The sequence below is a fragment of the Apis florea genome, unplaced genomic scaffold, assembly GCF_048593485.1.
Source record: "Apis florea isolate Af1SG1 unplaced genomic scaffold, ASM4859348v1 contig_3158_pilon, whole genome shotgun sequence".
In the NCBI taxonomy this organism is placed as follows: domain Eukaryota; kingdom Metazoa; phylum Arthropoda; class Insecta; order Hymenoptera; family Apidae; genus Apis; species Apis florea.
In genome coordinates, this window is record NW_028256713.1 from 559,445 (window position 1) to 574,802 (window position 15,358).

General features: G+C 28.9%; 1 protein-coding gene and 1 long non-coding RNA gene across 3 annotated transcripts; one reads left to right on the top strand and one right to left on the bottom strand.

The window, feature by feature from the left end:
* Positions 1-23: 23 nt before the first annotated feature.
* On the bottom strand, positions 24-15,279 carry Megf8 (multiple EGF like domains 8). Of its 2 annotated transcripts, XM_012495032.3 has the most exons (25): positions 14,967-15,279; positions 13,874-14,181; positions 13,632-13,795; positions 13,266-13,543; positions 13,010-13,194; positions 12,552-12,894; positions 12,240-12,472; positions 11,913-12,146; positions 11,534-11,821; positions 11,281-11,418; positions 10,953-11,197; positions 10,257-10,874; positions 7,163-10,060; positions 6,646-7,070; positions 6,216-6,559; positions 5,925-6,130; positions 5,443-5,725; positions 5,151-5,352; positions 5,032-5,058; positions 4,627-4,942; positions 4,370-4,545; positions 4,012-4,265; positions 3,832-3,843; positions 3,549-3,736; positions 24-3,467 (listed from the first exon to the last, which is right to left on the bottom strand). In XM_012495032.3, exons 2-25 carry the CDS (start codon positions 14,076-14,078, stop codon positions 2,610-2,612), a joined length of 9,120 nt encoding a protein of 3,039 aa, XP_012350486.1. In that variant the 5' UTR covers positions 14,079-14,181; positions 14,967-15,279; the 3' UTR covers positions 24-2,609. The 2 variants fall into 2 exon arrangements, with proteins under 2 accessions (XP_012350486.1, XP_086765764.1); XM_086909638.1 differs by lacking the exon at positions 3,832-3,843.
* On the top strand, positions 3,048-3,941 carry LOC147657409 (uncharacterized). The gene is made up of 2 exons (XR_015292435.1): positions 3,048-3,469; positions 3,590-3,941. It is a non-coding gene; the product is annotated as an uncharacterized LOC147657409 (long non-coding RNA).
* Positions 15,280-15,358: the final 79 nt, after the last annotated feature.

Consider the following 15,358-nt stretch of genomic DNA (forward strand, 5'->3'; position numbering starts at 1 on the left):
AAGTACAATGAAAATTCATCAAGTGAAATCCAATTTTACACATGTTTATTAAAGCTTTCTCAATACAATTCATTAATCTTCATTAGCACAACCTCATATTCTTCTCCATATTACAAATAAATCCATGAAGCTGACGAATCCTTCTAAGGATGCCGACACTCGGACTTCACAACCTTTTCATTTTCACTTTTATAAACGATGGTAGCTCATAATGTTACAAACGTTTTTTTAATGCGATGATACAATGCCGGCATTGGAAGATATCGCTTACATTGAATGCAATGTAATAATTATATATAAAATAGAACATTTTGAAGATAACGCTCAGATCTGTACAACCGAGAAATTATACATTCATTATGTATACATAGTATATATTATATACATTTATTATATATATAATATATATATCTCTATTTACGTAAATCTATATAAATATATATATATATATGTGTTAGTTTGTATTATTCTTATATAATGTTTACAGACTCGCGATAATAGTTAGGATAGTTGGTCGCATGAAAGTAAACGAATAGAATCGTATACTACAATGAAAATGAAACGAAAAAAAATATGCTAGTAAGATAGAGAAAAAGAAAGACAAATATAGCAAATGGTAACAAAAATATTATTTGACAAGATATATGACGAGACTTATGAAAAAACAAAAAATTAAATTCGAAGATTCAATATATAAAAAGTACAACATTGTCATATGCATACTTAATATTTGCTCAGTGTATGTTCCTACAATCAAGGAACCGTGCATTCTTATAACATGATGATATAATTAGAATGCTTCCAAAAATAACTTGAAAATTTCACACTGTACTTTCAGAAAATGTTATTAATCCTATTATTTATCAAAAATAAATATCTTAAAAATTTACTCAAATATTATTATACATATTAATTACAATATCTTAACTATACAAAAAAATAAATTGCGTTAAAAAAGTTCGAGATTAAATGATATATAAGTTTTTTAGTTCTGAAAATCTTTTTCTACAAATACAGTAGGAAATATTCAAGTTGTGTAACAACTATCCTGAGAAACAATCTGTACAGAATATATTAAACTCGTTTGGTACCGTATAACAGCTTAGCAAAAAACGCCTCATAATATTTACACTATGTCACTACATTGCTCACTTTCTCAGTTAATTTGCTTATTAAAATTATCTTAAAAGTACGCGTTATTAATATCATTACATCAATATCCTATTTTTATTACTATATTTTGATTAATATGTAATCTTGGCTTATTATCTTTGATAAAGGACACATTTGTTTTTAGTTTCCATATTCAAATCGATAATGACGAATATATATATATATCGTATATATATATATCGTATTATTGATATTTTACAATTAATATTTTTAATGTGCATACTTCAATTTACAACATTTTCTAATTAAAATCTTTGTTTTTTGTCATAAATATATCATATGTACTATGACATTTATATTATTCCTCATTTTTTGGCATAGGAACCTTTTCGCACGCATTATCGAGCTTCTTTCCAATCAACTTCTAATACTGATCATTTTTTAATTATGCGGATATAATTTATTTTCGGTCGCCATTTTAACAATACTTTTTAACATAGCATACAAACATACGTAATCATATATTTATATATATCCATCCTCCTATTTAAAAATCACCCTGTTTGTCAACTGCTAAAAAGATAATAATCAGTTGACAGATTATTATTGCGTTTTTGTTATATTATAATTATCTACAAAGGACCATTATAACATTTGTATTAAAATGTTATATCACTTCAAGCTTTACAATGTATTTAAATAGATAATATTTTTAAATAATTCATTTATAATAATAAGAAAATTAATTATTTCCGTTATTTATCAAGATTTAAATATTATTGAATTTATTTTTATCAAAATTTTCAGCAATTTCGCTTAGTTAATTGAAATATAAATTTTTGATAATTTAAATAATAGTTTAAAATTATAATTGTCTTTGTAGTCTTTTCTTTGCATTTTTTTTTTCAATAGATGGTTATACAAAATTTCATAAAATAACAACAAAATCATTCATTTTTCTTCGAAGCTACAAATGTTACAAGACATAAAATCATGTCTTATTGCATAAAATGCTTCTACAAAATCGTGTAAATTACGAATTAATACATAATTACAGATTTTTATATACAAACATACAGTCTCGTCATGGAATGGTATGACAATATATATGTATTTGTGTATATGTATATATATTATCATTTAGTTTAAATACCCTTAGAAGTGTTTCTTTATAACTATAATACAACCCTTCGACTAAAATTTCATATTACTGGCAGACATTGAATAATGTCAATAAACAGTATTATTAAAAATTCAATGATTGAAAGTCGATTCAACTCATGTAAATTCGAGAGATATAAATGCTATTTATAAAAAGTTTTCCAATTTGAAAAATAATTGTAAATATTATGATTCCACAAGATTGGCGATTAAAATGGTGAGATCAACGAAAAATGATTAATAAAAAAATAAACATGGTTGCTACATGTTTCTATAAATTTTGAGAGCATAAGCAGACTTAAAAATAGCCAAAACAAATATCTACAGAAAGAAGCTCAGTTCAACGCGTGACTGTTTCTACGTCTTAGGAACACTCTACTGTTAACTGGATAAACTCTAGTTAACAGTATTAATGAGCTACCAAGAGCTAATTTAACAGGAGCTTGTCGACCTCCAGGCAATCTAATGAAAACAGTAGCTACAGCCGCAACTCCATCATCAGTAGGTTCAACTGCTACAGGTCTAACATCACTATGAAAGCTGACTAATTTATTACGTCTGCTTTTTCGTTGAGGCGAGCTTGGATTACAGTCATTACCATCTCGATCATAAATGATGGTAGCTGATGCGAAAGGTCTTTTAGCCATATGCAACATTTCGACAACATGTCTTCTCCGTGCTCTTCGAACATCCGCTGCTTGTTTCGTTTTCCATGCAACTACACAACCGGCTAAAAATAAAAAAAAACAAGAGAAGAACACGGAAAAAAAGACAAACAAATCAATATGAAGTTGATCTTGTCGAAAGAAAATCATCCCGTAAGCAGCTCGACCACTAATTTCTGGATGCACAGGATCAATCGCTCTTAATGCGATGTGAAATTTTGTTTCATGAAGTTCATGTTTGTCTTGCGGTAATGTCAACACTAACCGATTCGTAAGATTTCTAACTACCAAGAATGTATTTCTATTCTCGATTGTTAAAAATGTAGCTAAACCTTCTGCATATCTTTCCATTACAATATATTGAGGACCAGTATTCCAAGTCGGTTCGGTTGTAGTGTAGTCATTTAAAGGAAATGAAAAAGTATTATGAGGTTGGAATTCGACTAATCTCATTTGACTACGAGTCTGTTCGTCTAACCACATATTATGTGAATTTTTTCGCCACATAAATCTACTATCCAGTTCAACCTGTAAGTATAATTTTTAATTCAGAAGACATCTAATATTCAATGCTTTATAAATAAAAAAAAAAAAAACATAAATTCTTACATCTTGATATCCTGTTGTTGAATTTAATGTAACAACGAAAGAATCATCTCGAGGGCTAAGAAATAAATCTAAAGCCCCTTGAGTAACATCCACCATCACTCGAATATCAACATTCATAAAACGAGGTTGTACCATATAAAATACCGTTTGACCGGGATTCAATGGTTTTGGTTTCATTTTACACTCGTCTGTAATTAATGAAAATAATAAGTTTTCATATAAATGCACAAAAATTAATGAAAAAAGAAAAAAAATATATAATTTAACATGGAGGAGTACGAACCATAAGATCCTCCTGACATAATAGAAAGATGCAATTTAAGAAAAATAATGTTTGATCAAAATATATGTAATTTTAAATTATAATTAATAAAATTTTTTGAAGAAAATTAATTTAAAATGATATAATATAATATAATAATAAATATATTTATATACGATATAAATATGTTAAATAATTCACCTATTAATTTAGAGTCAAAGCACATTTTGTTGTCAACAGTTACAGTTTTATAACATTGATGACCCATAGTTGGTGTCCCAGCATAATTTTCTTTACATTTACTACATTGTACCATCCAACATGGTGAACTACCAGTATTTGTACTTTTCATAGGTCCACTAGTACAAGTTGGATCACTTTCTGTATTATTACCACAATTGCATTTTTCTCCTGTTACTGGATCACAAGTAAATCCATGTCCATGACATTGACAACTAGAAAAATAAAGTTTTAATAATATGTAAACACATTTAATAATATATATAATACATATAATATAAATATACATAAATAAAAATATTGATATAATAATACTAACGGTCGGCATTCATCACGAAGATCTTCTGTTCCTCTGAAATAACCAGTCATACATTCACCACATTTGTCACCTCTTGTATTATTTCCACAATTTACACATTTGGCTTTAGCTACAGGGCCTTCAACTAATTGTTTTTCTAGTAATTCTATAGACATTTTTTCAATTGAATTTGGATCCTAAAAAATTATATTACTTTTTATTTTATTAAAAAAAAAAGATTTTTTTATCTTCAATTATACTTTTAATATATAAATTACCGGTACAGTCATGCTTTCATTAATACATATTCGAGTATGTCCATTGCAATATTCAAGACATGGTACACATTGACCATTATCTGCTGGATTTCCAACAAATAAAGGTCTACATTTGTCACATTGTGGTCCCATTGTATTATTATGACATTCTAAACAAACGTCTAATTTATCTGGACCTGCACAATTACTATGACCATTACACTGGCACTGAATGGAACAATTGGCACCTACATAACCAAAGTCACAACGACAAATATTTGGTTCTATGCATGTTCCTCTAACACAACCTTGCGTACACATTGGAACGCAAATTTTTCTAAGAATAAAATAAATTGTACATACTTAATATTAAAAATATTTAATAAATAACATATATAAATAAATAACTCAAAATTTGAATCTCACCTTCCAAATTCATTAAATGATGATGGACTGAAATAAATATAAAATAATTAATGAATTGTTTCTTTATTAATAAAATAATAATAAAGAGATAAAGAGAAAAATATCTTGATAAAAATTACGTTTCAGTTTTATATCCATCGCCACACATGCATTCAAATCCTTCTTCTAAATCAAAACATTTTTCACTTTTTGTAGAACATGTATGGTGTCCATTAGTACATTCATTTTCTGGTGGACATCGCACATAATGCCAAGAAAATATTGGTTTCGAGATCACATTTGGAATTAACATTGTAACATTGTCTGAGATTTCCAAAAACTCTAAATACAAATAAAATAATATAATTATAAATATTATAATCTTTATATTAATAATATTTAAATCATATATTATATATTTGATTTCCTTACTTAGTAATTCAACTGTAGGTAACTGTTGATAATATAACATTTCACATGTTCCACCAGCTGGATGATCTGCTGGTGCTTCTAATGAACCTTCTGTACATATTCCTTGACCAGTTATATTAGCTGAATCTAAAGAACACCATCCACAGTGTGAATGTTTCAAACATGTACTGCATTGTTTAAAAACTGAACATGGTTCAGGACAATGATCCATATCAGAACTACGTAATACCAAACCACATACACCGCCAGCACAGTATAAAGGTTGATATGATGGAGAAATACACTAAAATTTATTAATAAATTGAAAAATTTTAATCTCTCTCTCTCTCTCTCTCTCTCTCTCTCTCTCTCTCTCTCTCTCTCTCTCTCTCTCTCTCTCTCTCTCTCTCTCTCTCTCTCTCTCTCTCTCTCTCTCTCTCTCTCTCTCTCTCTCTCTCTCTCTCTTGCACAGATATGCATTTTTTTTAGAATTATGTATTTACTTCATTAAGTTGCGTTGACCATCTACATTCTCGCCAACCACCTTCAGCTCCTGTACCTTTTAGACAGTTTTTACAGTCCTTATGATCACCACATCGTTTTTCACATTGTGTACTTCCCATTTTAATACTTGATTTTTCAAAAATATGTTCTGGTACACAATTCCAATCATAGACAGGTTCTCCTGTTACTGCAAGTCCCAATTCAGCTACAAATATTTTGAAAAATTATTAAAAATTATCTAAAAATTATTATAAATGTTCACATATTCATTGAATAATTTTCTAACTCACAAGTTTTCAAAACCTGCCTTGTCCACACACAACCTTCAAGATTGTTACATTTCTCGCAATCACTTGCTGGACATTGACGTTCTCCACATTGATTTACATCTGTTACCGATATTTGTCTAACACTGCATTTATTTAATTCATCGCAATCTTTCTCAGATGGTATACACTTTCCATTTGAACAGTTTGTACACCATTTGCACACTGGTTCTTCACTTTTGTAATATGGCCATTCTGCTAAACATTCTGTACAAGTTTTAAAACTTTGACATTTCCTACTCATCATCCACTCTAAATTACAAAAGATTCCATTTGATCGTTGAGCTTGAGTAACATTAATATCACATCTAAAATGAATATTTTTTTAAATATATTTAGAAATATACTTATAAATATATTTTTATAAAGATATTTATTAAATACTAGAATTTACCTATCATCCTTATTAATTGATACTTCATTAGAAAAACAAAATGAAGCATTATTTCCACTAATTGTAATAACAGAACAAAAAGAACATCCAAAATATTTTCTACAAGTTATTTTATCTGTCCAAAGATTACACAAATCTTCCGGTATACTTATAAGAGTGACATGACTTTTAATTCCACCATCAAAACCACCAACTACATATACAGCATTAGATTCTGGATCAGCATGAGTCATTGCATGAGCATATGCTGGAGGTGGTGGATATCCAATAACTTCCATATCTTTTGTTATTAAACGAATCCATAAATTACATGAATATTTATAAGCAATCAATGAGTCTGAAGTATTATGTGGATTTTGACGACCACCAAATATCACCATATATTCATCAGTGGTAACAGCAGAATGAAGAAATCTAGCTTGTGGCTATAACAAAATGATATTATAATCAATCTTGATTTATTAAAAAAAAACAAATGATTAAAATTTTTTAATTAATTAAAAAAATATTTGCTTACCAAACTACTTCCATCAGTGAGATCATCATCAAATGGAGGAAGTACGGACCACATACGAGTTTTATAATTTAATGCGTATAATTTATTAGAAATAAATGTTCGATTTATTGCATAAGTGTATCCACCGAAAATATAAAAACTATCAGATTTGCTGTGATATACAGTTGAATGGCCATATACTCCTAATGGTCCATTTCCAATTGTATTTATTGTATCCCAAGCTTCTGTTTCTAAATTGAATTCCCATACTGTATCAAGATAACCATATTTAGGACTGAATCCTCCAATTAATATTAGACTTTCTGATTCTCCATTTCTACGAAGAGTTAACGTATGTCCAGCTAAAGATGGTGGTTCTTTTTTAAACTTATCTTGTATGATTTGCATCCATCTTTGATTTTGTAGACTAAATTTCCAAAAGTCGCTTAGAGTGTTATTTGATAAACCTTGAATATCTTCTTGTTTCATTGTCAAACCACCATAAACATATATTTGTTGTTTACTATGAACTATTTCAGTTGCATGAAAGTATCTACCTTGAGGCATAGAGGCCTTTGAAGTAGATTCTACAGTAATAGGCATCCATGTATTATTTTTAGTATCAAAAAGTCTAATATCATTTAGAGGTCCATGACTAAGAGAATAGCCTCCAAACATCCATAAACTACCCCTTCTATCAGCAACCAATGTATGACCAAATCGTGGTAAAGTTTTTCTCAAATGATCCAAATGATCAGCTAAATATTCTGAGTTAAATAATTCAGTAAAAATTAATTGATGTTCTTTAATCTTAATTGAGCAATCACGTCCTCCATAACCAGGTATACAGACACAACGGCCATAACCTTTATCGCAAATTCCTTGTTTTTTAGTTGAAGTACAATTATTAGGACATATTTCAATATCGCAATTGATGCCTACAAAACCAGCTTTACATAAGCAATTACCATTTCGACATTCCCGATTTCCGGGACAATTATTACAAGTCATTATTAAATAACTTGCATTGAAGCCCTCTACTTCATCCAATTGTTTATAATGAACAGTAAGAAATCCTGACTTAGCTTCTACAGTAACGGGATAATCTGTACTTTCTGTACAATAAACACCTAAAAGTTGACTCTGATGACTAGTCACTGATGAAACAAATTCGGGAAGTCCATCATATACATAAACACTATTTTCTTGACAACTAACATTAATATCATCATGTATAGTAAATTGTATTACATTTTGTATTCCTGAGAGCATGTTATCTGATGAAAGATCTGTTTTTGGACTAACTATCCAAAGACATTCTCTTGTTGGAGAATCTCCAAAATGACTTTCCCATAATGATAATTGTGAGTGTCTGCTGCCAAGACCTTGTTTGCCATTTCCTTCTCCCCCTAGCATACCTCGGGACATACAACTATAATAACACATTCCGCCATCTCTTGGATCGCCGTAATAACCTTTCTTACAACGTTGACACATATCTCCTTGCGTATTATCTCGGCAAAAACACACACCAGTTTGTCGATCGCAGATATCTAAATCTTTATCTCCATGTTCATTACAATTGCATTTTTTGCATCCAAGAGGTGTTGTAGCATTACCAAAGCTGCCTGCTTTACATTCTTCGCAATATGTACCAGTAGTCCAATCTTGACATTTGTCACAAATACCTGGTCCTTGTATGCAAGTAGAATGATTATAACAACCACAATTTGTTCTACAATCTGGTCCTGTCCATCCTAAATTGCATTCACATTTATAATCAGGAGCTTCACTGCAATAACCATTAACACATTTTTCATAACAAGTCTTAGTACAATTTTCTTTGCCATCTCCATTAAAACCTCTTTTACATTGACAGCTAAAACTACCGTGGGTATTTGTGCATACTGCATTGAGATGACAATCATGTAAACCTAAGTCACATTCATCGACATCTGGACATTGAGCGTATGCCCAACCCGATTCATCGATCTCTAAGGTTGTATTTTGATATTCATTGATAATTAAGCTACAATTGACATGTGGTTGATTAAAATCTCCTTGAACACATGCTCCTATAATAGGATTTTCTAAACTGTAGCACCATCCACAGCTTAATGAATGTAAACAGCTAGAACAATTTGTGTGTCGAGTACAACTTTTGCATTGATCATTGCCTGTTAAAGATGATCCTGATCGTGATGTTACTCCCATTAAACCAGCCTGATCCATCCATTCTCGACATAAGCCAAATTGATATTCAGATGTATATACTGAGAAAGAAAAACATTCCTGTGTGGCCTCACACCAAACACATCTTCCACGCTCATCTAAACATTGTGTGCAATTTGAACGTTGTCTACATGGAATTGGACATTGATCAAAGCTAATAACTGCATTAGGTAATCTACCTATTCTTGCGCAACGAGCTTCTTCTGTCCACCATTCACACAAATTACTACCAACACAAGATTCACATGATATATAATTAGAACAATTAGCACAAGCTGAAGGAGTTATAGTTAAATAATGCCATTCGCGAATAGGATTCCCATCTTCATCCCACTCTACATCAGCTATGCAGCTTTCTGTTTCGTTAATTGAACGTGAAAGACATTTATTAATAATGTCGCACCAACCGCATGAAGAATCAGTTAAGCAATGAAGGCAGTTTTTATATTGATGACAAGAACCGTTTTGAAATGGTTCAAGATATTCAAATGTAAATACTTTTGGATTTTCAGTTTTTTTGTTATGAGTAATTTCCATTTTGCTGGCATATGCATAACTTGTAGTAACCATTCTTTTTGATTCAAAATCTAATAAATATCGACCTGGTAATAACATCATTTGATGTCCATCTGGCCATTTTGTTGGAATACATTGTGATGTCTCAGCAGTTAAATTTGCAACTAATTCCTAAAAAAAAATAAATTAGGAAATATAATTATGATAAAAATAAAAATTTCTTATTACATTTGTTAAAGAATTAATGAATTAATGAAAGAATTAATAACATATAATATATTAAATACTTAAATATTTAATGTTTATATAATATACAATACAATAATTTAAGTAGTTAAATTGATTAAAAAATAAAAAGACAATTTACCAATTCTTGAGGATCATCACTTCTTGATACATGTAATGTTGCACTATTATAGCTAACACAAATTTTCAAATGTTCTACTGTGCTATCCCAAAAATCTTGAGGTGGTCTAAGAAAACCAATTAATCTAGCAATCATTTCTCCACCAAGTGCTGACTCTGTTTTTGCTCCTTGCATAGATGGAACATTAAAATCTACTGTAGTAGCATTAACTATCGTTACTGAATCAGGTTGAGTAAAATTTACTGGAGGTTTATATTTTAAAAATGTCAATCCTGGTCTTTTATCCATTTCCCGACATTCTTCAACTTTTATAATTTCTGTGCCTTTTGATCCCCACCATCCCGGTATTTGAGATAGTGTATCATCTCGAAGTCCACAAACACCATAATTATCATCTTTATGATGACAACGTGCATTTTGAACACACCAAGTACAAGTTCCGCGATTTAATTTATTAGACACAGATTTTTTTCCACGTGCAGTTGTACCCCATCCTCCACCAGGTTGACCATGTATTAAACAAGAATGACAATCTCCAAGCGCAGGACAAACACCTAGACAACGCGTCGTTTGAAGATTTGTTGTACAATTACTACCAATAGTTCTACCATAACATATCTAAAATATTTTAATATTAATTGATTTTTAATATTCAACAAATAATAAAAATATTATATATATATATTAGGAGAATACCTCGTCTGCCGAACACCAACCACATTCTGGATTAGCTGTACATTCCATCAAACTTTTATGTCTTGAACAAATTTGCTCAGGTTCTATATTATCTTCATCACCTGGAGCAAGCATCAGTGGTAATGTATATGCAAGTAAATCAGCATTTACATTTCCATGATAACCACCAACTAATAACAATGTATTTCCATTTCGTACATCTGCTGCATGTGCAAATACTCCCTGTTGTTTTGGATAACGAGAGTCTAGATATCACGATAAATGTTATAAAACAAAAGCAACTAAAATTTTACACAACTTTATTTTAAATGTTGAAATTTCGATTTACCTTTATCATTTAAACCTAATACATCATGGCTTACCCAAGCGTGACAGCCTAAATGATAAAGATACATCTGATTATCATAACATATTTCTTCTTTATTATGTCTATGAGAATATCCGCCAAATACAACCAAGTAATTTCCTGTAAAATTTTTTAATATAAATTATTAAGATTTTATTTAATAATATAATTGAAATTTAATACATTTAATCATTTTTTTTATAAAAACTATAATATAATTATAAACAGTTATTACCTATAATATTACAAGTATGAAATGCTCGCTCTCTTGGAACATAAGTATCTCTTAAATGTGCTCTTGGATAATGAATTTCAGACCAAACTTTTCTGTCAAGTTGAAATACAAACATTCTATCTGATAATTTACTAAATCGTGCTACACTGGCTACTACTCCTCCATAAATTAACAAAGAATTAGTAGCTTGATGATATACAGTTGAATGTGCAACTACACGTACATCTAACTCTTTACCTCCTCGAGGATGTACTTCTTTCCATCTTTCTGTAGTTGCTGTAGGATCAGCTTGAATTGAAATAAATTTATATAAAATATTTCATCTTTTGATTATAATAAAATTAAAATATAATAAATATATTGAATTATGTAAACTTACATAAATTCAATTTAATTTTATATAAACTTGATGAAAATTCACCATCAACTGTACTACCACCAAAAAGATAAATATAATTATTTGCTAAAGTAAGTGTATGTCTTGTTAATTGTGGAGGATAAAATGGAGAATTTTTTGCCCTTAATGTCCAGGAACGTGTATTAACATTGTAATACCATAATTCATTAGATAAAGAACCATCTTGTATTTTTCCACCATATATAACAAAACCACCTATTAATGTACAAGTTATTACATAAGTTACAAATTATAATAGTAATGTAATTATTTTTTTTTCTTTAAATACTTCAAATATATGTGACTGACCATCATATCTACAAGCAGCATGTCCATATCGCGGACTTGGTTTAGGTAATTTATCAATTGATTTTGTAGATTCATCTTTAAATAATTCGTCTTTTATTTTAGGTTCTTGAACATAAATATTGTCTCCAATAGGATCTTCTGCAATTTCTTCTTCCCAATTTAATATATGACTTTTTGTATTTGAAGTATGAAATTCTTTATAGAAATCTAGGTTTTCAAGATTTCTACGATGTCTAATATAACATTAAATCAGTAAAAAAAATATCAATATTAAATTAATTATCATTAAATTATCATATATTTTATTCTTACCTTGCAGTTTGTGCATATCGAGGTCTAGGATGTTTAGAATGTTTTCTTCTAAGATCATCATTTCTTTCTATTCTAACTGTATTTCGACTAGTTTCATTATTTCTAGTTTCATGAATCTTTTTTTCATGATCTCCAATCCTAAATTCTGACCAGCCATATCTTTTTTCTACATTTGCAAGATTACGTGAATTAAAGGTACTATTATTGTCTCTAATACCAGAAAGTAATTTCCATATGAAAGATGAAGTACGAAGACCATATAATTCTTTTTCATCTGCATTTGTTCCTTTTAATTCAAGAGCAAGGAGTATAGGATCTAAATGTTCTGCAGATGAGATGCCTTCTGTTTTAGAAAGAAATATAAATAATAATTTTATAATATAATATATATTAAAATTCTAATATATATATATATATATCTGTAGTTATAATGAATTATTTTAGTGCTTTCTTTTTACCTAATTCATTACCATATTCATCTTCCCATTGACTTATATTAAATCGATATACTTCCAAATTATCAAGTATATAATTGAGATCATAACCACCAAAAACATAAAGAGAATCAGTTTCTTTTATATAAACTGTGGTATGTGCTGCCCGTGGCCTTAATCCACCTTCTGAATGAGAAAGCCAGTGCCATCTATTTATCATATTTAGTAATTAATATAAATAATAATTATATTTAATATAATAATATATTCCATAACATACTTGTTGCCTTCAGGATGCGTTTTATGTAATGAACAAGATTGTCCTGAATATCCATTTTGACAGTGACATCGTTTTAAATCACATTTTCCACTATAACTACAATTATTTGGACAAAGAGCTCTAGAACAATCTCGTCCACCCCAATCGTCCTCACAAAAGCATGTATTATCAATACATTTGCCATGATTTGTGCAATTGTTTGAACAATTTGTAACTGAAAATTCCGCATGGAAACCATCCAAAACATAGTTTGTATCACTATACAATAGTATTAACATCTATAAAAAAAATATTTAAAAAATAAAGTTAACATAATTTTTTAATAATTTACCTATAATTTATTATTAGAATTTCATATTCACATACATAGCCAGATGATGATGTTACTTGTTGTGGTTCAGTTTTACCACTGAAACTACCTAAAAGAGGAGATCGAAAAGAATCTCCATCATAAACAAAAACATAATCATAGCTACATTCTGTTCCCATTGTACGAAAACTTAAAGTAATAAATTGTCGACTATTATTTGCTGTAAAATATATAAGTTAAATAATTATAAACAAAGAATAAAAAAAAATTATTATAAGTAATGTATAAGATCTTTTACCTTTTATAAGCCATTCACAATGAGAATCTTGAGTATAATTTGAGCCCAATGGTCCATCACTAATAATTCCCCAAGAATCAGTAAAAACTTTTCTTGTTTTATCACATGGAATTTGTTTTGGAGATGTCTGTGGAGCTAATTCGAAGCCCCGCAAGAGGCAACTCCATATAGTAATCCATATTATGGTGGACAAAACCCACCCCATTACAGTATATTCACCTCACTGCTGTTTGATAAAATAAAACTCATCATCCATGTTTATTGGATTGTTTTTTGAGCAATTATATTGTAAGGACAAAGAGTTATATCTGAAAAAATTAATTTTTTTATTATTTCAATAATTATCATAGAAACTATTAATTATTTAATATTATTTATCGCACTTATAAATTTAATATCATTATATATATTATAAATTTAATATAATTATATAAATTTTAATATCTTATGAGATAGTTATAATAGTAAAACTTATAATAATATTTTATAAAAACAATTTATTATTATTACATAATGATAATATGATTAATTTTTAAAACAAAAACAATTAAATATATAAATTTTTTATTAAAATTTTCAATTATATTTTATATAATAAAATATAGAAAAATCATAATATATTTTTGTTAATTTATAATAACAATATAATACAAAAATAATAAAAAATGAAAATGAATAAAATCATCTTATTATTAATAGTATTGCATGCAATAAAATCTTTTTATCCATAGCTGTTTATAAAAACATGTATCAACCATGTATTATTAATTCTGTATTACAAATAATTTTAAATCACAGCAATAGTATTCAAGTATGCCTTGTCACAGTCACGTTGTACAATAATCATTCAAGCGTCAAACATATCGTAGACATTAATCAGTTATAAAAAAAATTTATAATAAATATTAATTTATAAGTACATTACTATAAAACTTGCAACAATAAGTAACAAAACGACAAAACACTATAATTTTTATCAATGAAACAAAATCAAAAAACATTCTTTAACTAAATAGATACGATAAAACTTCAGCTGCGATTGAATCAAAACATTATGTACGTATACACATATACACGTCAGAAAAATTTGTACCATGCTATACTTTGAACAGTTGCATTCTCTGAACGCCAGTTATTATGAAAATATATATCTTGATTATCACGACTTAAGTATTGCTAATACAAAACGATAAGTGATAAAATAAATCTGCAAATATGAACAGACAAGAATTATCGTATAAACTCTGTTCGGCCTCGCCTGTTGACACCTTGACTGTCTCTGCATATGAGGTCAGGGTGGGGGCTCTTCAACCGCCATTAAATTCCCTTCATTTCGAACACGATCTCAATATTCGAAAGTTTCCAGGGACACTTTGATTGAAAAAAAACGCCATATAAAATCATTTTCCATTATAGGTTCAATATTCAATTTATATCATTACACGATGTTAATCAAATAATTTTATAGTTGCTATAAAAACAATT